Source organism: Cydia fagiglandana, chromosome 13 (assembly GCF_963556715.1).
Source record: "Cydia fagiglandana chromosome 13, ilCydFagi1.1, whole genome shotgun sequence".
In the NCBI taxonomy this organism is placed as follows: domain Eukaryota; kingdom Metazoa; phylum Arthropoda; class Insecta; order Lepidoptera; family Tortricidae; genus Cydia; species Cydia fagiglandana.
Window position 1 is genome coordinate 13,041,460 of NC_085944.1, and position 24,251 is coordinate 13,065,710.

At 34.7% G+C, this 24,251-nt stretch overlaps 1 protein-coding gene across 5 annotated transcripts; it reads left to right on the plus strand.

Moving 5' to 3' along the window:
* The first annotated feature begins 871 nt into the window (after positions 1–871).
* LOC134670301 (putative inorganic phosphate cotransporter) lies at positions 872–23,500 on the plus strand. Of its 5 annotated transcripts, none has more exons than XM_063528050.1 (11): positions 872–992; positions 1,441–1,565; positions 2,265–2,444; positions 3,729–3,867; positions 4,630–4,847; positions 4,929–5,078; positions 6,504–6,636; positions 7,620–7,744; positions 22,335–22,454; positions 23,106–23,250; positions 23,341–23,500. In XM_063528050.1, exons 1-11 carry the CDS (start codon positions 971–973, stop codon positions 23,367–23,369), a joined length of 1,386 nt encoding a protein of 461 aa, XP_063384120.1. In that variant the 5' UTR covers positions 872–970; the 3' UTR covers positions 23,370–23,500. The 5 variants fall into 5 exon arrangements, with proteins under 5 accessions (XP_063384120.1, XP_063384118.1, XP_063384119.1 ...); XM_063528048.1 differs by lacking the exons at positions 4,630–4,847; positions 4,929–5,078; positions 6,504–6,636; positions 7,620–7,744 and adding exons at positions 19,732–19,949; positions 20,546–20,695; positions 21,026–21,158; positions 21,658–21,782; XM_063528049.1 differs by lacking the exons at positions 3,729–3,867; positions 4,630–4,847; positions 4,929–5,078; positions 6,504–6,636; positions 7,620–7,744 and adding exons at positions 19,133–19,271; positions 19,732–19,949; positions 20,546–20,695; positions 21,026–21,158; positions 21,658–21,782.
* The last annotated feature ends 751 nt before the right edge of the window (positions 23,501–24,251 follow it).

The window sequence follows — 24,251 nt, forward strand, 5'->3', positions numbered from 1 at the left end:
ATCCATTGTCTCGCCCCAACTGCCGAGTTATAGGAGCTGCTACGGAGGAGGAATCGGGAGTCATTTTGATGACGTCATTACGCTGAAGTAACTAACGTTATTACGCTAAATAAATAAGAAGTACATTGCATGTTTATTGAATTTTTAACCTTATTCCTTTTTGAATGGGGTTAAAATAGGTTTAAAAAGATAATATCATATTCAATCTTCTGGTCCAAATGCAAAAAAGTTATGTTAGCTATTATTTTGTTAGTGTATTTTGTAGTCTATTGTTTAAAGAAATAGTCCTTAATCTATACTAATATTTCAGGCGGTTATAATCTGCTTTTACTACGAGTTAGTTATCCTAATTTGTGGTTTACCACTCAATGGTATTGTATTCTCTTTGAGTAAACTAGTTCAGTTCAAAAGATTTACACTATAAACTGTTAGGCGCCTACGAGAACAAAAGCAGATATTAGGATTGTAATAAAACAATGCCATTGTTAGTCAGGTAATTGAACAAGCTCAGTTCAAAAAATGTTAACTATACATAAGTTTAAAAGTATAAAAACGCGTCTTGTAGATTAGGCAATCAAATCAAATAATACAAAGTGTCAACTATTAGATTATGATATATAACAGATGTCAACTATACATAAGTTTAAAAGTATCTAAACGCGTCATGTAGATTAGGCAATCAAATCACATAATACAAAGTGTCAACTATTAGATTATGATACATAACAGATGTTGAATTTTGTGTAGATACACAAAATTCACTAGACATTTTATCAATGATTTATGGCTACCTTGCGACATATAGTAGTTAAGGAAAACAATACTCAGTCTATGTGAATGTGCAGCGCTATGCGTAGACTCGCGCGCAGATATTGCAAAAAAAGTAACGACTACAATTTGAAAACCCAAAGTTAAAGTATTTGATATAAGTACAATTCTAGTCATAAGCGTATTTAATTAAAGTGACACAATGTCAGAAGTAAAGAAACCAAGTAAGTTCTGATTTTCTGATTGTATTCTATTCATCATCATCATATCAGCCAGAGGACGTCCACTGCTGGACTTAGGCCTCCCCCAAAGAGTGCCACAATGACCGGTCTTGCGCCACCCGCATCCAGCAGACTCCCGCGACCTTTACCAGGTCGTCAGTCCACCTTGTAGGAGGTCTACCCACGATGCTCCTTCCGGTACGTGATAGCCACTGTAGGTGTATGCTGTATAATCTTTCCGCTCCAATGGCCATCGGTTCTACGGGCATTCTGCCCCAATGTGTGTATTCTTTCATAAACTGGATTTCATCAACGGTTTGATTCACTTGAAAGAACATGCTTCGTGACATATAAACGCTAACTTCTTAAGTAACTGGAGTTCATTAACTTGTATGTAGGTAATTTTGGTTGTTTACAATATTTTGACATTGAATTACCTACTTAATTTCAGAAGCGGCGTTAGGCATCCGGCACGTACAATGTGTGATGCTGTTCTTCGCGATGCTGCTGGCCTACGGCATGAGGGTGAACATGAGCATGGCTATCGTCGCCATGACAGACTCTTCAACGGAAAACGTGAGTACAGCATCATAAGAATTCTTACTGTATCCCATTTATCAGTTAAAATTTTCATGTAACCTATACCTGCCTACCTATATATAGTAGACTATAGTATGGATTTTAAATACGAGCCCTGTGTATTCTCGCCTTCATTGGGATGGAAGACCGTACTACATTACCAAAATATATTATCTCGAATAGGCTGTTATAAATATTTGACCTTTAATACTATCACGATACAGTTGCCTTTTAAGCGGCATTATTGCTTTGCCACGCGCCAAAGTTAGAGGCTTGGGTTCGTCATAAAGAAACAATGGCTTTTGTTTTATGCACGATCTCAATCAGCTGGCAGGTTAGGTTAGGTTAGTACAAGTTGTGATTGTGATTATTATTCGAAGTACTGAGATTCGAAATATAATTAGATTATGCTATCAGGAAGGCTTATAACCTTGGCCTTACTTTCAAATTATTTATGCCCAATATATTATGATACTTTCGATTCGATTGCAATGCTGTTTAGAATAATAATTAAGTAGATGAGGGCAAATAAATATTACGAATTTATAGCATAATAGTGGGTACCTATTACATATCGTAATTATGTGCGCACGTTCGATAGTTCACGTTTTCCTTACAACAGAGAAGTCACGTCAGGGTCAAATGGTCCAACGAAATGGTGTATTAGGTACTTAACAAATCTGTTATTATTTTCAGACATTCGACTGGGATATGCAGATTCAGAGCGTGATATTGTCCTCTTTCTTCTGGGGTTATGTGATTCTCCAGGTTCCTGGCGGCCTCCTAGCTGAGAAGGTTGGCGGCAGTCTCCTTATTGGCATTAGTATCGGAGTCAACTCCATCATCTCTCTGATTCTGCCAACTGCTGCAGTTTACGTAAGTTTTGTCATCATTAACTTAGGAGCTATTCTCTTATCGGTGGAGTATCTTACAGCTTTCCCTATCTTGCGCCAGCTCTTTGACTTTTTGATACGTAAGTTTTGAATTCACTTCAAAATACTAAGACTTAGGTAATTATTTTAGAAATGTCTTGTCTCCTGATTAGCAGGCATCATAACATATGGCGTTAGGTATACCATTTTCTAATTCTGGTACCTAACTACCTACTATCATCATTTGTATTTATTGAAAATCCAATTAATATAATTTTAAAGATTTTAATTCCTATTAAGTAATTTTATTGGTAGTATTTTTTTCTAGTTATGTTTCGTTTTATTTAGTAGTTTTATTAATTTATATTCAATAATATCAATCTTCATCGTTATTGTAACTTCTGTATTTATCATCTTTTTAATAAAGAATATTCACTCACAATTTATCATATCTTAGATATCCTAGATGACCTTGGTTAAGTGCTCTTACGTCAATCTTTAAAATATCATCTGTTATCTGCTAATCATCATCGATCAATACGTCAGTACTGTTAGCTCGTGTGAGTAGTCAAATTTCAAGATTTTGTTGATTTGTTTTTTGTTTTGTATGCCATGAGATATTGTTATCATCTGGTAATGTTTACTTTACAGGGTATCAAGTTCAGTACACATTAGGGATCAAACGAAGTTCAATGATCGAGCTACCGATTTTACCTTAGAGGCTACCGATTTGATCCCAATTTATTGTTTAGCGTACATCATAACAGTTTTTGGTAAAATCTGGTCAATTGTATTTACTATTAGTACCTATTTAGTATTTAGTAGTCTGGTCTTCTGACCATTCTTTTTTACGGGTAGGTATATTCGACTAAATTTCTTATTTTTCGAAATTATCAACTAACTAAAAGTTACAAGGATACTTCAGCAAAAAAATTAATGTCATAGTTAAAAAAATTACGCTGAGCATTCATCATCATCTTCCTCGCGTTGTCCCGACATTTTGCCATGGCTCGTGGGAGCCTGGGGTCCACTCAACTAATCAACAAAGTTACGAAAATGACTGCGATCTGACCTTCCTACCCAGAGGGCAAACTAGGCCTGACGCTGAGCATACATGCTGGTCAAATACGTCTCTTAAATTCCTCTGTTATTAAAACATCTATTTAGTATTATTTATCTATTTATGGTTGATAGTGTTCAATGGTATCAAACGACATCAGGCAAAATAATTTTGTAACATAGGTATGTGTAAAAGTGGAGGAATTAAGGGCAGAAATCAAAATTTCAGGGTGGTTGGTACGCAGTATGCGCATGTCGGGTGCTGCAAGGTTTAGCCCAAGGAGTCATTTTTCCAAGCATGCACAATCTGATTGGAAAATGGGTGCCGTTAGAAGAAAAAAGTCGGTTAGGGACATTTATTTATGCAGGTAAATTAATTTAAGTAATTAGTTTTCTAGTCAAATTATTTTATATAAGTACCGTAAAATGGGGTGAGTAGGGATGAAATCGAAGTCCAAACCTGGATAAAAGTTTATTTTTATATGTGGCACAGTGATTTAAGTACTTATATACAAAAAAAAGTGTTCCGGATGTATGAATTTTAGTTTGTCATTGATAATTTGTTTTTTCTTTTCATAACTTTAGAGATAAACACGAAATACTAAAAAATCCTAGCTCACCCCGTAGTTAGGGTGAAGAGGGATTTCCTACTAAGGTGAGTTTTGAAAATTGTTGGATCGACACTTTGGGATTATGAACATTATATTATAAGAGCATGATTTGTTAATGTTATTAGAATATATAATTTACGTAGCAGTAGCCTGTAAAAACCAACTCACCCCTCTGACATCCTTCCTCTGCTCACCCCATTCATAACCCAACTGCGCTCGTAATCCCTACTCAACTCATTTTACGGTATCAAAAAGTGAAAGAAGCTAAATAAAGCAAAAAGTTTGATGTGTTAGTTGTGAAGTCAATGTACATATTTAAATTGTACAAAATTTAGTACCTGTACCTATACCTAACTCATAGAGTCGGACCAAGAAAAGTCTGCAGAGAAGTGCTTCATAGAAGTTTGACGTTTAAAATAACACGTGCATTGCGTGGGCTATCAAATCCGCTGCAGACTTTTCGTGGTCTGACTCTAAAACGTAACTACATCTACATACCTACATTCAAATTTTTCCCAGGCGCTCAATTGGGTACAGCAGTTATGCTGATGTCAGCTGGCTTCTTGGCAGACTATTGGGGCTGGGCTGCCATATTTTACTTTGTTGGTGCATGTGGAGTCACCTGGACCCTCGTTTACATATTTATTGGAGCAAGAGAACCTCAAAACTCGAAATTGATAAGCGAAGAAGAGAAGCTGTATATTCAGACTTCTCTTGGTCAAGTTGGAGGAAAAAAGGTTAGTTTATAAAATTCAATATTTTAAACAGATATATTTTATTACTTTACAACTTTTTTTTATTTGTCTTATATATTTCAGACACTTCCAATGCCATGGCTATCAGTATTGACGTCCATGCCCTTCATCAGTCTGATCATCGTGCACTGTTGCCAACACTGGGGATTCTGGACCCTAATGACTGAGATACCATCTTACATGAGCCAAGTTCTGGGAGTCAACATCAAAGCGGTATGTACCTAATGCTTTACATACTTACATATAATACAGGGTGTTTGGCACGTCGTTAGCCTAATTAAAACGGCAGATAGGTTGAGTCGTTTGCTATCTCCTCATGCCTTCAAAAAAAAATTGGCCATGGTTTTTTTTACTACTGCCCAAGAAAAAAATTGAAATTAACGAAAAACTGGCATACCTATAGAGCTGAAAAAAAAACAAACATGCGCAAAATCAAAAATTTCTAGGCCTGGGAAGATAGCAAATGACTCAACCTATCTGCCGTTTTTATTTGGCAAATGATGTACAGTCACCAGCAATAATATGTTACACAACAAAGGCCGCAAAAAAATCTGACACGATCTTATTTGTAGACTCATAAGAGCTTGTCACATAATTTTGCTGCCTTTAAAGAGTAACATATTATTGCTGGTGACTGTACCAAACAGCCTGTATACTTATTAACTTAAAATGTTTATGGATTTTTTAATACAAACGTTTTTAAACTTTTATCATTTTATGATAAGTCATAATAAGATATCATGGGATGGGAATTTTATTGGTATTTATTTCACTACGTATTTCCCTTGAATTTCGTGCTATCCAGTTAAACTGTACATTATCTAATGGTATGACATGACACACACATAGTTATCGTGTTACATAATTCACATACCTAACTATTAACGTGATAAGTAATCTATGTGATGGTTAGATTTTTATTCAATCGAACCTTAGCTTTTTTCAGGGTCTCTATTGTTTCCCACAAAGTTTTAAGTCATAATGTATTGTTTGTCCGCCTTTTCGTTAACTTTTCAGGATTGCCGTAAAACGAACCTTACCAAACCTAACTTATAAATATATAAGGTGCTAACAACTTAGTCACGGATATTTTTACAGCTAATAGTACTCGGTTCTCGGAGTACATTTAAGTATGAAACATCATTGGTTTTGTTATGTTTTTTTGGAGAAAACTAGGAAACTAATTTGCTACGTTAAAACACCCTGTTAATAAGATAATTAAATGAGAACTTTTTAGACATTCTAGAACCTATTTAAACTTGACGTGACGTGACATGACAGACAGTGTTAAACATCTTGACAGATAAATAATAGGGGTGATTATTTTAAAAATTAATTACATTTTTTTTTCTTTGGTAAATGAAAACAAAAAAATGATATATTATACAAAGTTTCCTTAATTACAGTTAAAAGTTAATTGTTTTAATGTAATGTATTATCTCTTAAAATATCCGTGACTAATTTGTTAGCACCTCATATAAATAGGATGATCTTACGAATCAGTTTTAAGACTAATGATAATATGGCAAATAATAAAATACAATGATTTTTTTGTCAAACAAAGGGACTCCCTTTTTTTACCGTCGATGCCGTGGTGTAGACGACTGAGAAATTTTAAAAATATATTTGTGTTTTCAGAATGGTGTATTGTCGGCCACCCCTTACATAGTGATGTACATCCTCAGCTTTCCCGCTGGCTTCTTATCTGATTATGCCCTCGCTAGAGGCTGGGTCAGTATTACTGCTGCCAGGAAGATTAGCAATAGCATCGGTGATCTATTTTTTGTAATAATTAAATATTCAATATAAATACCTACATTTATTTATTGATCAAATGAGTAACACTTACAGCATAAAACCAAGGCATTGTGAAACTACAAAGTACCGTAAAACGGGATGAGTAGGTTTCGTGGGGAGAGGTGGGTTATGAATGGGGAGAGAAGGTTTGAGAGGGGGGTGAGAAGGGATTTTAAGGCTACTGCTACAAAAATAATGTATTCCAATTTAAAATGGAGCTATAGTAATACGCATAATAAAAAAAAATCGATCCAACAATCTTCCAAAATCACCTTTGTTTGAAAACCCCTCTCACCTAGTACGAGGCACTACGGGGTAAGTTGGGTTTTCCTCTTTATCGTCAAAGTTATGAAATGGAACTACCCAAAATAAAATCCAAAATACAAACGCCCGGAACACTTATTATATACACCATTCAGTTTTCATATGTAAAAATAAAATGTTATCGAGGTTTGAATTTCAGTTTTGACCCTACTCACCTCATTTTATGGTAAAAGAAAAGACAAAGAAACACAATACACATAAAAAAGAAATTAACTAAACATTAGATTTGGGCGACGATATAACGGCGTAAATAATATCGTATGTAATTATTCATTGCCAATTGTGGAAATGGAACTACATGGACTATGTGCGTTCGGTCTATGGCCAATAACTTATATAGAGTAAAAATGATGACTCCCGCTAGACCAGGCATTGCCCGGGCCGAAGCGTCCGACATGTCATTTTCTATGACGGTTGATCAGTGATAGCGTGGTGCTTTCCATAGAAAACGAAGCGCCGGAAGCCCCGGCCCAGCCCCGACTCGGTTATATCGTGAGTCAACTTTAAAACAATCAAAACTAAACCTTACTTGAAACTAACTAGTTGAAAACGACATATCAGGTCATCATCAATCATTCTCGAGTTACAAAGAGAAACTACATAGTTTAATACAACTTATGTTTTTGTTGGCAGGTTTCATAGGCCCAGCAATAGCCTTGATTGGATTAGCATATGTGCCAGCTGGTAACATAACCCTAGCCGTTGGTATACTGTCTGCTGTGGTGGGACTCAATGCGGGACACTTCACTGGCTTCATGGTAAGGCAAAGTATCCTTTCAACTTCTATGCAAAAACAGCAACGACTGCTTGCCCACTCCACCCCGCGTAAATGTAAAGATTGCCTACTATTTTGGCGGAATAATATAATAATTATAAAAACGCACTTGCTGCAAGAGGATAGATTTTAACCTATTTTCTAATTTGAACTTTATCAATAAATAGCAAATACAAAGACTGTCGAGAAATTCGAGCCCCCTCCAATTTCTCCACAGGGCAGCCAGAGCGAGATGCCCAAGTGATTAGTAAAACAATTTAACATTTTTAGGGTTCCGTACCCAAAGGGTAAAACGGGACCCTATTACTAAGAATTTTCACAGATGATGTATTTCTGTTGCCGCTATAACAACAACTACTAAAAATAGAATAAAATAAAGATTTAAATGGGGCTCCCATACAACAAACGTGATTTTTGACCAAAGTTAAGCAACGTCGGGAGTGGCCAGTACTTGGATGGGTGACCGTTTTTATTTTGCTTTTTTTTGTTTTTTTTTTTGCATTATGGTATGGAACCCTTCATGCGCGAGTCCGACTCGCACTTGCCCGGTTTTTGAAATAAAAATTGAATAAATACTTATCTTTATCATTTCAGCTAGTTCATCTGGACATGGCCCCCAATTTTGCGGGAACTATGCTTGGCATCACCAATGCCCTTGCGAATATTATCGCCATTATTGCGCCATTAGCCGCTGGAGCTATTATTAAATTTATCATGAAATTTTAAAAAAATATAATTATTTAATAATCCTCAATCTGAACAAAAACAATAATTGAAATCAAGCAACTGTTCTTTTCTGGTGTCGGTGTCGCAGTGATGTATGTAAGAAGGAAAGGAAAAGGTGGATGAACTGGGTTGGAGACGATATATAAAAAGAAAGCAGGTGAATGATGAAATGACGAACGACAGAGGAGTAAGCGAATGATGGTGATGATAATGGTTTATGATAACTAAGAATTTAGGTACTATTATTTGAAGAAAAATATTACAAATATCATGTGATATTAAATCCTATTAATAACGCACGGCTCGCTACAAGTGGGTACAGATTCTACACGAAAACCGTTAGTTCGGTTCCTGAGAATGGAAAGGGTGTTACCACACCAGTTGATCGATAATCGATCGATGGTAGAATGGAATAGTCGACGGCGATCGATCGATGGTAGACTGGAATAGTCGACGGCGATCGATCGATGGTAGAAACCAAGACCAATCGGTCGATCGGCGTCGACTGTTCCATTCTACCATCGATGGATTATCGATCCGTTGGTGTGGTAACATCCAAACAAAGGTTGTGCGCTGCAATTCTCACAAATCTGTCGCAAGGGCGAATAAACAAACAAGATTGCGTTTCTCTTCCATGGATGGACGTCGTATTCGAACATTGACAAATGTTTTATTTCAGAGTGACGCGGCAGAATGGCGGAAGGTGTTCTACCTGTCCTCATTTATATACATCTTCGGAAATACCATCTACCTCATTTTCGGAACCAGTATTCGGCAGTCGTGGAACGAACCGAAGACAGAGAAAAATATCGAAAATGGTAAGCTCAATTTATATTTACTTTACTGAAGTAAATAAAATAGGGGACAGATTGAGAAGGTGTTGTTAAACTTATTAAATTATGTTTAACTTACAGACGCAGAGAAAACTGAAAAAGTTATATAAAATCCACTAAAAGACTTAAGTAGTACACTGTATATTCTTGTATGTAAATAAATGATTTTATCCAAAAATACTTAATAAAATAGATTTAAATATGTACGACTTTATTTCTTAATTTAATTACTAATCTTATTGTCAATTGTTTGTTAAGCATGTAATAAAAATGTAAAAAGTTTGTTTCTTTGAAGTTTTTTTGCCTGTTGTCACCTTTAGTTAGGTCGGGAAAAAGTTCTTTGACCTTACGTATTTTATAGGTTGTAGGTAATTCGCCAGTAACTGGTCACCTGTTAGTAACTGGCCACCCTAAACTAAAAATGAGTTATATTCACCTATAAACAGAATTAATTTTAGTATAAGGTGGCTAGTTATTGAAACCTTATACATACTAAAATGAATTCTGTTTATAGGTGAATATAATTCATTTTTAGTTTAGGGTGGCCAGTTATTGGCCGATGGCCAGTTACTGGCGAATTACCCTACTGGTTGTATGTGGCTGTGTGTGTATGTAGAGATGGGTAGTGAGTAAATACTCACGGATAAATACCGAGTAAATACTCAGTATTTACTCAATTTACCCGTATTTACTCGTTTATACCCAAATTGGTGGGTATAAACTATTTAGAGTGCTGAAAGGGGCATATAAATTTGAAATATAGGTATATTTTGTAAGCCGCTACTGGATTACGTACTCAAAATTGTAAGAAATGTATTTTTAAGAGGGGCACTCCATACATGTAACTAATTGTCACAAAAAAAAATCTCAGAAACCACCAACATTTTGCACATCATTAAATGGGTCTTTAAAAATAACTGGAATGTTTCTAAGAACATTTTTGGATAAATTGAATATTTTTGGAAAAAAACCCTTTCGAAAGGCCAAAATAATGTTTCCCTCTCTATAACTTTAGAACCAAAGTTCAGAAAAAATATGAAAACATATCGGGAGATTAGCCGCATAATAGAGTACAAAAAGCAATATTTTGAACATCATCGGTTGAGCCATTTTTGAGTTTTCTTTAAAAAACCCTTAATAAAAGGTCGTAAGTGCCGCGTAAACACGCACTTTTGCGCGACATGCACTTATCTAGAACATCGGTAGAATTTAAGTACTCATATTTTTAAAGTAAATACCTTCTTATTTAAAACATAATTGTTAACAAAATTTTCCTCTCACTAATAATTACCTTTTTTTCCTAAATTAAGCGTCCTCTATGCTTTTTATTTTATAGATATTGTTAATACACGTTAGCACTCTTCAACAAAAGACAATTTTGTTCTTTAATCTCACTTTTTGAATATTTTATAAGCAATCGTTTTTACCCACCTAAATGAGTAAATACGGGTATTTATCGGGTGCTTTGAGTAAATACCGAGTAAATACTCAGTATTTACTCACCCCTACCCATCTCTATGTGTATGTGTATGTGTATGTATTAAAAAAATAACAGTCAAAAAATATATTCCGCCCATTTCTATTTTTTTTTGTCCGCCAAATAAATGGATCTAAGGGAGAAATCTAATACATTTTGAAATTTTATTACGGAAGATTGAGTTTGTTGGTAGACAATGTGTGACCAGCCCAAGATGTTTTGAATTTCCCACCAAAAATTTGTGTAAAATTTCAGTAGCCAGACTCTATCATAAATGGTAAATTACATATTTATTATCTTAAGCTAATTATTAGAGCAATTTATTGATGTTAATACTATTCCATAGTAAAATTGGATTACTATACAGATCAAATTTAATACTAAGAATTTCACAAAAAGATCGACAAACATAAAAAATTGTATGAAAAATACTAGTCTAGAATGTTTCTAGAATAAAATCTAAATGTCAATAAAACATAACGTGTAGAGAGTAAGATAAACATTATGTGTAGAGTTAAAGGTGACTCAGCTCAGGTAAGAAAGCACATCAAATTGTATGAAAGCATCTCATAACAATCAGTTAGATTCATATAATATGTATTCTCATTTCTTTTATTGATTTTATTTTCTTTTCCTTTTGTAAGATTTGATTTGTTTTCTGAAAGAGCTACGTATTTGTGATTTCATGTGCATATATTTTTATTTTTTTATATCAAATTCTATAAAGTTATGTACTCACTGAGTATAATTGCATGAATTCTATAGTAATTTAAATTGTATTAATTACTCGTAATGCATGTTAATTATAAGATGTAATAATGTTTTGAAAAGATGTGTCCCGCCGAGTTTGTTGCCGGTCCCATATTGGGATACCCTCCTCCAATTGAGGGGGGATTTAAATCTTCTCGGGGCAGAGGTGTACGGTTGGAGCCGGTAAATTTATTTGACGTTCATAAGCGCATTGTAATATGCCTACTTGAATAAACTATTTTTTATCTTTATCTTTTATCTAACAAGAAAGTATTTATGTACCTATATTGAAATATCCATTTTATTATAATTCATCAAATATAACTAATAAATAATTAATCACAATTTTTTACATACTAATTTCGAATCACAATTAATCCCACGTTGTTTCGATACAATGGTATTGGCATACATGACTATACATACTAAAAGTTGGTAGGAGCTAGAGGTTACCGGCTCTGAACAACATACCCACAAGGGAGAGAGTCCTACTAGTACCTAACATTGTACAATGTTAACTTTTATTGAGGCAGGATACTCATGTGTTCGTCAGTAGCGCCCACATTGTGGTTAATGAGATAAAATGCATTATCACTCATAATCTCGCAATAAAACTAATATATACCCATCATCATCATCATCATCTCAGCCATAAGACGTCCACTGCTGAACATAGGCCTCCCCCTTGGATCTCCATACGTGCCGGTTGGAAGCGACCCGCATCCAGCGTCTTCCGGCGACCTTAACAAGGTCGTCTGTCCATATTGTGGGTGGACGTCCTACGCTGCGCTTGCTAGTCCGTGGTCTCCACTCGAGCACTTTTCGACCCCATCGGCCATCTTCTCTGCGTGCATATAAAAATATATACCCACTTGTACACTATCGGTGTAACAAGTGGGTATTACTATTACTTAGTGTAGGTGTCTCGTAATACATAACTTTATAGGTATTGATAAACCAAAGGCATCGATGTAAAATTATTGATGAAATACGTCGTATTTTGGTCCAATTTTATTTTTCTATTGTAAAATTTTTGATAGTAGATGAAAATATCCGGTGTTGTCAACAGCATCATGTGGTATTAGGGTAGTTTGTCAATTACTGGCCACTGTTTAATAACTGGCCACCTCATACTAAAAATAATTATATTCACCTTTTATACAGAATTCATTTTAGTATTAAGACGGCAAGTTACTGAAGGGCGGTCAGTTATTGAAACCACTGAAATGAATCTTGTTCATACATGGTGATTTTTAGTACCTATAAGGTGGCCAGTTATTGACTATTAACCCTACCTACTAGGTTTTTAAATAGGTATAAGTGCATCAAACCACGATTTCTTTTAATAATTCGTGTTGTGATCTTCATCAATATACCTACTTCGAAAAAGAATTAGCAAGTTACATAAGTTTAAAAGTATGTGAACGCGTCTTGTAGAGGCAATCAAATCAAATACGACAAAGTGTCAACTATTAGATTTTGATACGAAAATGTCAAGACTGACTAGACAGCTATCAATGATTTGCTGATTAAATCTTTACAGATTGAATTGGCTACCTTGCGACATATCGTAGTTAAGGAAAACTATACTCAGTCTATGCGCAGCGCTATGCGCAGAATCGCGCTCAGATAATTCGAAAAAACCTAACGACTATAATTTGAAAATCGAAAATTAAAATATTTTACAATTCTAGTCATAAGCATAATTCTTTTAATTAAAGTGGCAATGTCAGAAGTAAAGAAACCAAGTAAGTTTAGATTTAATGATTGTATTCTTTTATATTTTCATCAACAGTTTGATTCACTTGAAAGAACATGCTTCGTAACAATTAAACGCTAACCTCTTAACTGGAGGTCATTTAGTAGGAAACTGCAGTTGTGTGGAATCCATATTGTATGGGAATCACGAATAGGCAGAATTGCGTTTGTGTTATCGATCGCATAATCCACTTGTATGGATATAGTTTTGTACCTGTGATAAAGACCTTTTAAGATTGTAACAATCAGGTCGAATATAAAATGTTTTTAATTTCAAATAAGTAATTATTTAGGTACCTGCTGATTTTATAGCCTTTCAAGTTATAATTGCCATGACCGATAAAGTAAACATAATACAAGCAAACATAATACGTATAGCTAAGAAAGCAAAAATCTTAGTATTATATTAATACATGTGAGCGCAGGGCAGCTTGTGATGGATATCGTGGAGAATACTTAGGGAGTTTTCGCACACGACAGGACGTGGTTAGGTGGTACAGGGCCGTCTGCTTGCCTTAGCCGAGTGTCCAGTGAGCTCTCGTATCGTTCTAAGCGCGTAGTACGCCGCAAGAATTACGAAAAATACGAGTGCTTAATAGGTAGGATAACTAAATAAACCTTTTTAATCTTTTTATTCATTTAACTACCAACTTTTAGGAGCCACAAGAACCCGCACCAAAAAGCCGCTCCCATACAATTGAAATTACGCTCAAATTATAAAACGTTATTCATGACTATTTTGCCCCGATGAAAAAAAAACCCACATCATTCATATTAGTAATTTATTATAATTGCTAATAGCAGTGTTAGTTACAAAGAGTTGTAAATTACTTTTATATGCGAAACTAAGTAATTTACGGAAAACTAATTGCATATTGACTGAATGGCGCGATATCGACTGATAAACCTTGGAACGTTGACGTATTGTTCAGTTGTCCGTAGGTACTACAAGGATAAATTATGATTTAGTTTAATTTTTGCTTTTAACTGTTATAGTTGACTGCTTTGAATTTATAATAAGTTAACTAACAGTTCAATAACATTGTTTAAATTTTAACTACAAAATTTAAACATCAAACTTGTTTTTGTTACGGCTACTTTTAAATGTAATGGTTTTTCAATTACCTAGAATTCAAGTGAAAATCGTGCGATGTGTAAAAAAATTCACAAAAGTGTTTTTAGCGTTTGGGAAATACAATCCACTTCCACAAGGTAAAACAATAGTTATTTACGATACAAGTGCCGAAAGTAGGAAATTCAGAACCAGTGGCGATAAATTAAAACACGACCGAAGGGAGTGCTTTATATCGACACGAGTTGCGAATTACCTATTCGCACGTGTACTGGTATCGTACGAATGTGTAGTACCTATTCGTATAACGTTTTACAGTACATGGCCCTTTAAATTTTCGATTTTATGGTCGTATAGTGCTAGTTACCGCACTAGGGCGTAAAATAGCACCATATGTACAGTCAGTAGCATAAGTTGCTAAGCGGGCGAGGTGTCCAAATTTGCCTTGACACGCTCTTATTCTCTTAACAATATAGTCGCGTCAAGATCATTTTGAACACCTGACCCGCTTAGCACTTCTGCTGCTGACTGTACTGTAAAAAAATATGATATGCCACGCATACCATGCCAAAAGGTTGGGAGGGATTATTATAGGCTATCGAGTATTCGTATTATACGAAAATACTTTAAATATACGTAGTATTGGGGAATTTTTATCTATGATTTGCTTGGCTAAAGATAAATCTCAGCAAACTTAGTTCTGCGAGCAAACAGTTTTAATTTTAAATAATCGAATATCGAATAGTAATTCAATCACGCTCTCGTACGAAGCGCCGAATAAACGTTATTCGAGCGAATTGCACAAACATATTGTATATGTCAATTAATAGATCTAAAAACGTATGGATTAGATGTGTCAGTGCCAAAAGTGACGTATTTGTTTAAAGAAACGTCACATTTGATACTGACATATCTAATCCATATCGTTTCTAGATCTATTATTTGACGTATCTTAAAGTTAGAATCGGGCCCTTAGTTTATATTTAAGTTAGATGCAATGTGTACGAATTAAGTACAATAAATACAATACAATTCAATTTACCTAGTTAGTTTTCGTAACATAAATTAATCAATTAAGTTAAGATTAACCGCAGCTACTTAACTGCCCTTAATCGCGTACAGTTTTTTTGCAATTCACCCTTTCGTGCTTCTTCTTCTTAACCTTCTTAACATTGAATTACCTACTTAATTTCAGAAGCGGCGTTAGGCATCCGACACGTACAATGTGTGATGCTGTTCTTCGCGATGCTGTTAGCCTTCGGCATGAGGGTGAACATGAGCATGGCCATCGTCGCCATGACAGACTCTACTGCGGAAAATGTGAGTATTGGATCATAAGAACTATAACAGAACTGTAGGTATGCTTTTTAGTGTTCCGTACAAAACTGTGTTCACGAAACACTTATTTTAATTAAATATTTAGATAAGGTTGACGAAATATAAAGTGAGCCGATATTTCGAAAAAAATTGAACAATTTCGTCTCACTATATACTCGCATTTCGTCAACTGCTATGGCTGTTGTTATATAGGCCATAATTGGCGTAAGAAGGTCGTCAGTGACAAATAAAATGCAATGAAATTGTAAGTCAAAAATATGACCACTATTGGGAGATTTAATTAATATATTGTGGTGGAAATGAAGGTTCATGGAGATGAAACTAAGAGATAAAATATTTGAGGCTACTTTAGACCAAGACAAGTGATATTTTAAACGTCAAACGTCTATTAGAATAAATTATATACCTTATAATTAACACTTGCACTGCGTACGCTATCAAAATCGTTGCAAACTTATATTGGTCTAACTCTAGTAGGTTAAGTTTCTATGAGGCTGACTTTATGTTGTTTACTTAATGTCATAATTACATAAACCATAACAAGGTAAGTAATTAAGTGTATGACATTTGTGACAGACATTGAAACTACGGCAGTTAATTAGTGTTTGTTTTATTAATGTGATATGGAGAATTTAATCACGTAAATTAGTGCATTATTTGTCTAAATTTAACAACATGGCCTCAAACGGCTTTTTATATTAACTTAAAAAACTCGGCGAGCGCGCACTCATCCAAGAAATACCGTGACGTTTATTTATAGATGAGAATCGGCAACCCATAAACGAAATTCTTAAGTAAAAAAACCGGCCAAGTGCGAGTCGGACTCGCGGACGAAGGTTTCCGTACCATTGCGCAAAAAATGACAAAAAGATCACGTTTCTTTGTATGAGAGTGAGAGCCCAATTTAAATATAAATTTTATTCAGTTTTTAATATTTGTTGTTACAGAAATACATTATGTGTGAAAATTTCAACTGTTAGCTAGCTATCACGGTTCATTAGATAGTGGAGTTTTTATAGGTAAATAGGGTCCCGATTTTACCCTTTGGTTACGGAACCCTTTTTTAAATTTCTTTATTTTATTTGAACTTTAAAAGTGAACAAATGCTTATAATTTAATTACCTTGATATTTTTTAGTTAGTTAAGTACCTATTTATTTTTCGCTGTTTGTTTTACTGCTGCATACTGATATTTCCGATCAAATTGTAGGTCCCTACGTATATTTAGAATACAATATTTTTATATACACATGTAAGTAATATGTATTATGATTCTAGATGAACAAACGTACTGAACTTTTTAACTGAACTACATAGTTCTTTCTGAACAGGGATTGTCGAATTTTTTTTTGACAGTACGGATATGATGGTTATTCTTGTCTACGTGACAGCGCGATAAAACGGTGTCCGTCACTTTCTATCCCGCAGTGTTAAAAAGTAACAGTTATTTTATCACGAGGATAAAACCACCCATAGTACGCCGACAGGTTAGGTTAGGTTAGTATACAAGTTATGATTGTGATTATTACTCAACGTACTGAGATTCGAAATATGATTAGATTATGCTATCAGGAAGGCTTATAACCTTGGCCAAACTTTCAAATTGTTAATGTATGTACATATATGATATTCGATTTCAATAGTGTTTAGAATTTCAAATAACTTTTCGATTTTCAACGAACCCTAATGTCACCTGGGCCATAGTATTATATTGATATAGTACCTTTGTAAATATTGTATACCTATATTAAATAAAGTTCAAATCAATAATGTACACACTTCCTGATTTCGACATAGAAAAAAGCATTTTTTACACGGTAAATAAATGTACCTAGGTGGTTTACGATATTTTAATTCAAGTCGATGAGGACAACAAATACGAGTATAAGTACTACAAAGTAGCATAATTATGATTAGGTACTACATTCCGTAAATTATGTGCGTACGTTCGATAGCTCATGTTTATTACCTACTTATTATCGAATACACACGTTTTCCTCAAAAGGCAGCAAAAATGTGTCAAAATCACGTTATTGTCAAATGGTCGTAACAAAATAGGTACAAAAATACTTAATCTTTTTTTTCAATTGATTTAAAACATATAAATGAATTTATCATAATATTATGTATAATGTAGTAAATCTGTTTTATTTTCAGACATTCGACTGGAATATGCAGGTTCAGAGCGTGATATTGTCTTCTTTCTTCTGGGGTTATGTGATTCTCCAGGTTCCTGGCGGCCTCCTTGCTGAGAAGGTTGGCGGCAGTCTCCTTATTGGCATTAGTATCGGAGCCAACTCCATCATCTCTCTGATTCTACCAACTGCTGCAATTTACGTAAGTTTTGTCATCATTAACATTAACATCATTAACTTTAAGTTATTCCCTTATCGGCGGAGTATCTTCCAGCTTTTCCTATCTTGCGCTAGCTCTTAGAATATGTTTTGATATGTTCATAAGTTTCGTATTGACTTCAAAATACTTAGACTTAATTTAAGAAATGTCGTGAGTCTCCTGATTAGCAGCAGGCATCATTACATAATGGTGTTAGGTGTGCCATTTTCTATTTTAGTGAAGACTATCATCATTTAGCATTTATGTTTATTGAAGATCCTCTTAATTCCGATTCCTATAATTTTAAAGATTTTAATTCTTATTTAGTAATTTTACTGATAGTATTTTTTTCTAGTTATGTTTAGTTTTAGTAGTTTTACTTTATATCAATAATATCAATCTTCATCGTTATTGTAACTTCTGTATTTACCATCTTTTCAATATTCGCTCACAATGTGTCATATCTTAGATGAACTATATGATCTTACTTAAGTGCTCTTACGCCAATGTCCTTTAAAATGTCATCCGTTATCTTCTAATCATCATCGATCAATACGTCAGTAGCTCGTGTGAGAAGTCAAATTTCAAGATTTTGTTGATTTGTATTTTGTATGAACATGAGATATTGTTATCTTTTGGTAATGTTTGTTGTCAAGTTTAGTACGTATTAGGGATCAAACGAAGTCCAATGATGTAGCCACCTTAGAGGCTACCGAATTGACCTAATTTATCATAACAGTTTTCGGTAAAATTTGGTCAATTTGTAGGTATCTATTTAGTAATCTGGTCTTCTGACCATTATGTTTTACGGGTAGGCATATTCGACTTAAGTTCTTACTTTTTTAAATTATCAACTTACTAAAAGTTACAAGGACTTATCAGCAAAAACACAATATCAATGTTGAAAAATTTGAACAATTTGGTCAAATACATACTTCCTAAATTCCTCTGTTATTAGCACATGCATTTATAATTGATTGAGTTCACCGGAACTAAACGACATTAGGCAAGTGAATTTTATGGCATAGGTATGTGTAAAAGTGGATGAATTAAGGGCAAAATCAAAATAATCTCTTAATTTCAGGGTGGTTGGTACGCAGTATGCGCCTGTCGGGTGCTGCAAGGTTTAGCCCAAGGATTCATTTATCCAAGCATGCACAATCTCATCGGAAAATGGGTGCCATTAGAAGAAAAAAGTCGGTTAGGGACGTTTATTTATGCAGGTAAATGAATTTAAGTAAGTAATCAGTTTTCTAGTCAAATTATCTCTTATAAGTATCAAAAAGTGAACCCATAGGAAATACGATGTGATGATTATAAAATCAATGTTAAATACATTTATACAAAATTTTTGTAACTCATAAATCGTACATACATACATCTACATCTACATCAAGATAAGTGATTAGAATGGCATTGTAGCTCATAAAATGTTTATGGTTTACGGTAAAACCAAACTCGTAATGTCAAATTACAAAGCATGGTGACAAGATGAAAATTATCTGATGAAATATTTTTATTATATTCTCAGCTTTTATTGCTGCTTTCTGTTCACTGGTTTGTGGACATGTATAATATTGTGTTATCTCATGATGTAAAGTTATAATATATCTATGTTACATCTTGCTTAAATACATACACCAAATATTGTGTCTCATTTACAATTTTTCAAATCTTTCCCAGGAGCTCAATTGGGTACAGCAGTTATGCTGATGTCAGCTGGCTTCTTGGCAGACTATTGGGGCTGGGCTGCCATATTTTACTTTGTTGGTGCATGTGGAGTCACCTGGACCCTAGTCTATATATTTATCGGAGCAGGAGAACCTCAAAACTCGAAATTGATAAGCGAAGAAGAGAAGCTGTATATTCAGACTTCTCTTGGTCAAGTTGGAGGTAAAAAGGTCAGTTTAAAAAATTCAGTCATCATCATCATCATATATTTAAGAGTATGACTCTTGTCGGTGGAGCAATTTCCATGTTTGGCGGTCCTCCGCCTTCTCTTTGACAGCCCGATACGACACGACGTTGATCTTTTCCTTTATTTGATCCATGTACGCTCTCCTTGGCCTTCCCCTCTTCCTGTTTGCTTCAACTTTTCCTTCTATGATATTTTTGATGAATTCGTCGTGTCGTATCAGGTGCCCAAGCATCCTTCCTCTTCTATTGTCTATAGTTCTTAACAAACTCCTCCTCTCTCCTACTATGCGTAAAACCTCTTCGTTAGTTTTCTTTTCAGTCCAACTGATCTTTGCCATTCGACGCCAGCACCACATCTCGAAAGCCTCCAGCCTCTTCCTATCACGTTGCGTCATTGTCCACGTTTCGCTTCCGTACAGTGCTATGCTCCAGATGTACACTTTTATGAGCCTTTTGCGTATATTGCCTGATATCCTGGCTTTAAATAGGCATTTCTTTGTGTTCAAAAAAATTCAGTATTTCATACAAATATATTTTATTACGTTACAACTGTTTTTATTTATTTACTTATGATTTGCAGACACTTCCAATGCCATGGGTATCATTGTTGACGTCCATGCCCTTCATCAGTCTGATCATCGTGCACTGTTGCCAAAACTGGGGATTCTGGACCCTAATGACTGAGATACCATCTTACATGAGCCAAGTTCTCGGAGTCAACATCAAAGCGGTATGTAAATTAAGTAACACCTACTTTCGGGATATACCTGCGTAAATTTTTGTACTTCTTTCACTAAGGTATTTCGTTTGTATGTTATCGAGGTTCCACCTGTAGTACATTATGTAATTATATGACATGACAACCACATATTTATGGAATTATGTGGTGGTTCGTTTGACATTAATGTTACCTACGTTATTCTAATAGTCACCTTCGTACCCAAAATATTAACTTGATTAAGTTTGTGATGGTTACATTCTTATTCAATAAAACCTTAGTCTTTTTTACCATCGCTGGTGTTTTGTGGAGGAATTTAATAAAATACATTTATGTTTTCAGAATGGTGTATTGTCGGCCACCCCTTACATCGTGATGTACATCCTCAGCTTTCCCGTTGGCTTCTTATCTGATTATGCCCTCGGTAAGGGCTGGGTCAGTACTACTGCTGCCAGAAAGATTAGTAATAGCATCGGTAATATATATTTTTTGTAATAAAAAGTAAATAATATCGCATATCGTCGGGTGACAAGCAAAAGTCACTAAGAACTATCAAAAAATTTGAGTAACAATGCACTTTATTACACTTGTAACACGGTTTATTGTCCAACAATTTCAATGGTGTTAGTTAGTGACTTTTGCTTGTCACCCGACGATATAATTTTTCATATGCCAAAATGTGGAAATGGAACTACATGAACTGTGTGTATTAAGTCTGTAGCCAGTAGCTTATTGAATATAAAACGATCAAAACTAAATCTTACTTGAAAATAACTAGAGTTAGATCGTAAAAAGTCTGCGTGGGCTATCAAATCCGCTGCAGACTTTTATTGGTGCGACTATAGTTATATAGTCGCACCAATAAAAGTTTAGTACTATAGTTATATAGTCGCACCAATATATTCCAGGTCATCAACAAGCATTCTAGAATTATAAAGACAAATTAGTTTAATATTATTACCTATGTTTTGCAGGTTTCATAGGCCCAGCATTGGCCTTGATTGGATTAGCATATGTGCCAGCTGGTAACATAACCCTGGCAGTGAGTATACTGTCTGCCGTGGTGGGACTCAACGCGGGACACTTTACCGGCTTCATGGTAAGGCAAATTATCCTTGCCAAATCAACTTTTAAGCAAAAACAGCAACGTTTGCTTGCCCACTCTGAGTAAATTATAGATTGCCTCATATTTTGCCGTAATAATATTATAAAACCGCAGTTAAAGCAAGCTGATAAACTTTAAACTACTGTCTAATTTGAACTTTATCAATAAAAAGTAAATACAAAGTAAACACTGGGGAAATTGAGGTGAGGTCTTTACCAGGCACTCGGACACGACAGACACCAAATATAAATAACAAACTAAAGTAGATGTGCATCATACCGTACCTTCACCCAATAGCTACCAGAGCAAGATTGGTAATTAGTAAAACAATTTATCAGTTTTGAAAAATATAATTTACAGTACATATGGTCCTATTTACCCGCACTACTGCGTAAAATAGCACTTTTCGTCCGTATGTTAAAAGTTTAAGGGACCATATGTACTGTAAAACGTTGTACGATACACGTGAGAATAGGTAATTCTCATTTCCTCTTTTCCGTACTTGTATCGTAAATAACTATTTCTTACTTGTTTTTATTATTTCAGCTAGTTCATCTGGACATGGCGCCCAATTTTGCGGGAACTATGCTTGGCATCACGAATGCCCTTGCGAACATTATCTCCATTATTGCACCGTTAGCCGCTGGAGCTATTATTAAAGACGAGGTAACTCTTACAATTGATCATGAAATTCTAAATAAATAATAATGTGTATAACAGTCAGTCTTCACAAAAATAAGAATTGAGATCAAGCAACTGTTCTGGATGGTGTCGGTATCGGAGGGATGTAAGAGGAAAGGAAAAACGAGGCAAATGTGGATGTATTAGAGATGATAGGTGAACGATGAGATGATGAACGACGGATGAATGATGATGATGATGATGGTAGTTTATAATAACTATTTTTTTAAATACTGTTTAAAGAAAAATATAGAAATATTATTTGATGTTAAATTCTACAAGTACAGTTCTAACAAATAAAGCCTATTATGGATAGCTTTATCCACATTTAATTTTATCAACGTGATAAAACAACTGTCACTTTTTAACTCTGCGGGATAGAAAGAGACGGACACCGTTTTATCACGCTGTCACGTAGACAAATACGACCATCATACCCGTACTGGCCTGAAAAGGGAAAATGCCTGTGCACTGCAAACTGTACTTAACCTGAACCTATTTTTGTACAATAAAGTTTGTTCTTTTACTACTACCATTACTACTACTACTGAGCATCTCTTGTGCAGTGGGAAAGATGCAAACAAGATTACGCTTCGCTTCTACGTTTGTGCATGTTATATTGTTGTTATATTTCAGAGTGACGCGGCAGAATGGCGGAAGGTGTTCTACCTGTCCTCATTTATATACATCTTGGGAAATACCATATACCTCATTTTCGGAACCAGTATTCGGCAGTCGTGGAACGAACCGAAGACAGAGAAAAACATCGAAAATGCTACTGGTAAGGACATTTTATTTCTACTTTACTGAAGTAAAATAAGGGATAGAATGAGAATGTGTTGTTAAACTTATTAAATTATGTTTTTTACAGACGCAGAGAAAACTGAAAAAGTTATATAAAATACACTAAAAGACTTAATAATATAGATATAATATAAATATGTATGACTAATTTATTTTTTAATTTAATTACTAGTCTTATTATAATTGTCAATTGTTTGTTAAGTATGTAATAAAAATGTAACAAGTTAGTTTCTTTGAAGTTTTTTGTCTGCTGTCACCTTAAATTAGTTCGGAGAAAAGTTCTTTCGTAATTTAAAGGTTGAACATACATAGCCACAATAGCCTGCTATGATCACCGCCTTTCCTAAAATTGGTAAAAATCAGGTTATACTTAGTTACGGAAAGTTCTTTCGTATTTTATAGGTTGAACATACATAGCCACAATAGCCTGCTATGATCACCGCCTTTCCCAAAATTGGTAAAAATCAGGTTATACTTAGTTACGGACGCAATCTCCTTTATTTTAATCGTATAGCTACTACGTGTTATATTTTAATATTTTCAATACGCGGAAATCCACCAAAGAACGGCAGAACAAATATTCATTATTTCAATATAGTACTACCAAACATTCAATATTCGTCCGAGCATTATTGGAAAACTGGATATCAATGCAAGCAATGCAACGCAGAGCGACATTGCTATGTATAAAATTCTATTGGAATGGCATTAGCACATTCCTTTGCGGGTTACTATTATAACGTTTATATCTAAGTTATGTTATAACCTTGCCTTGTCAAAACTAGAATTAACTGAAATTTATTTACGAATAATTAGTCAAATCTAGTTTTCATCAAGACACCTTGTAAAGCAGTTAATATTAAAACCAAGGCGCTTTGCGAAATCTAGATTTATTGATAAACAATACCTATATGTACTATCTGTTAGAAGCGAGGTAGACTATGACCATACAGACCATTACTCAATAGTTTATTATGT

Excerpts from the sequence above, each read along its gene's own strand:
- LOC134670301 (XM_063528046.1), top strand. The coding sequence starts at position 14,415 with ATGGTTTTTCAATTACCTAGAATTCAAGTGAAAATCGTGCGATGTGTA. Across the intron at positions 21,783-22,334 it reads GACACTTTACCGGCTTCATG|CTAGTTCATCTGGACATGGC; the intron begins GTAAGGCAAATT and ends TTATTATTTCAG. Across the intron at positions 23,251-23,340 it reads AAACATCGAAAATGCTACTG|ACGCAGAGAAAACTGAAAAA; the intron begins GTAAGGACATTT and ends TGTTTTTTACAG.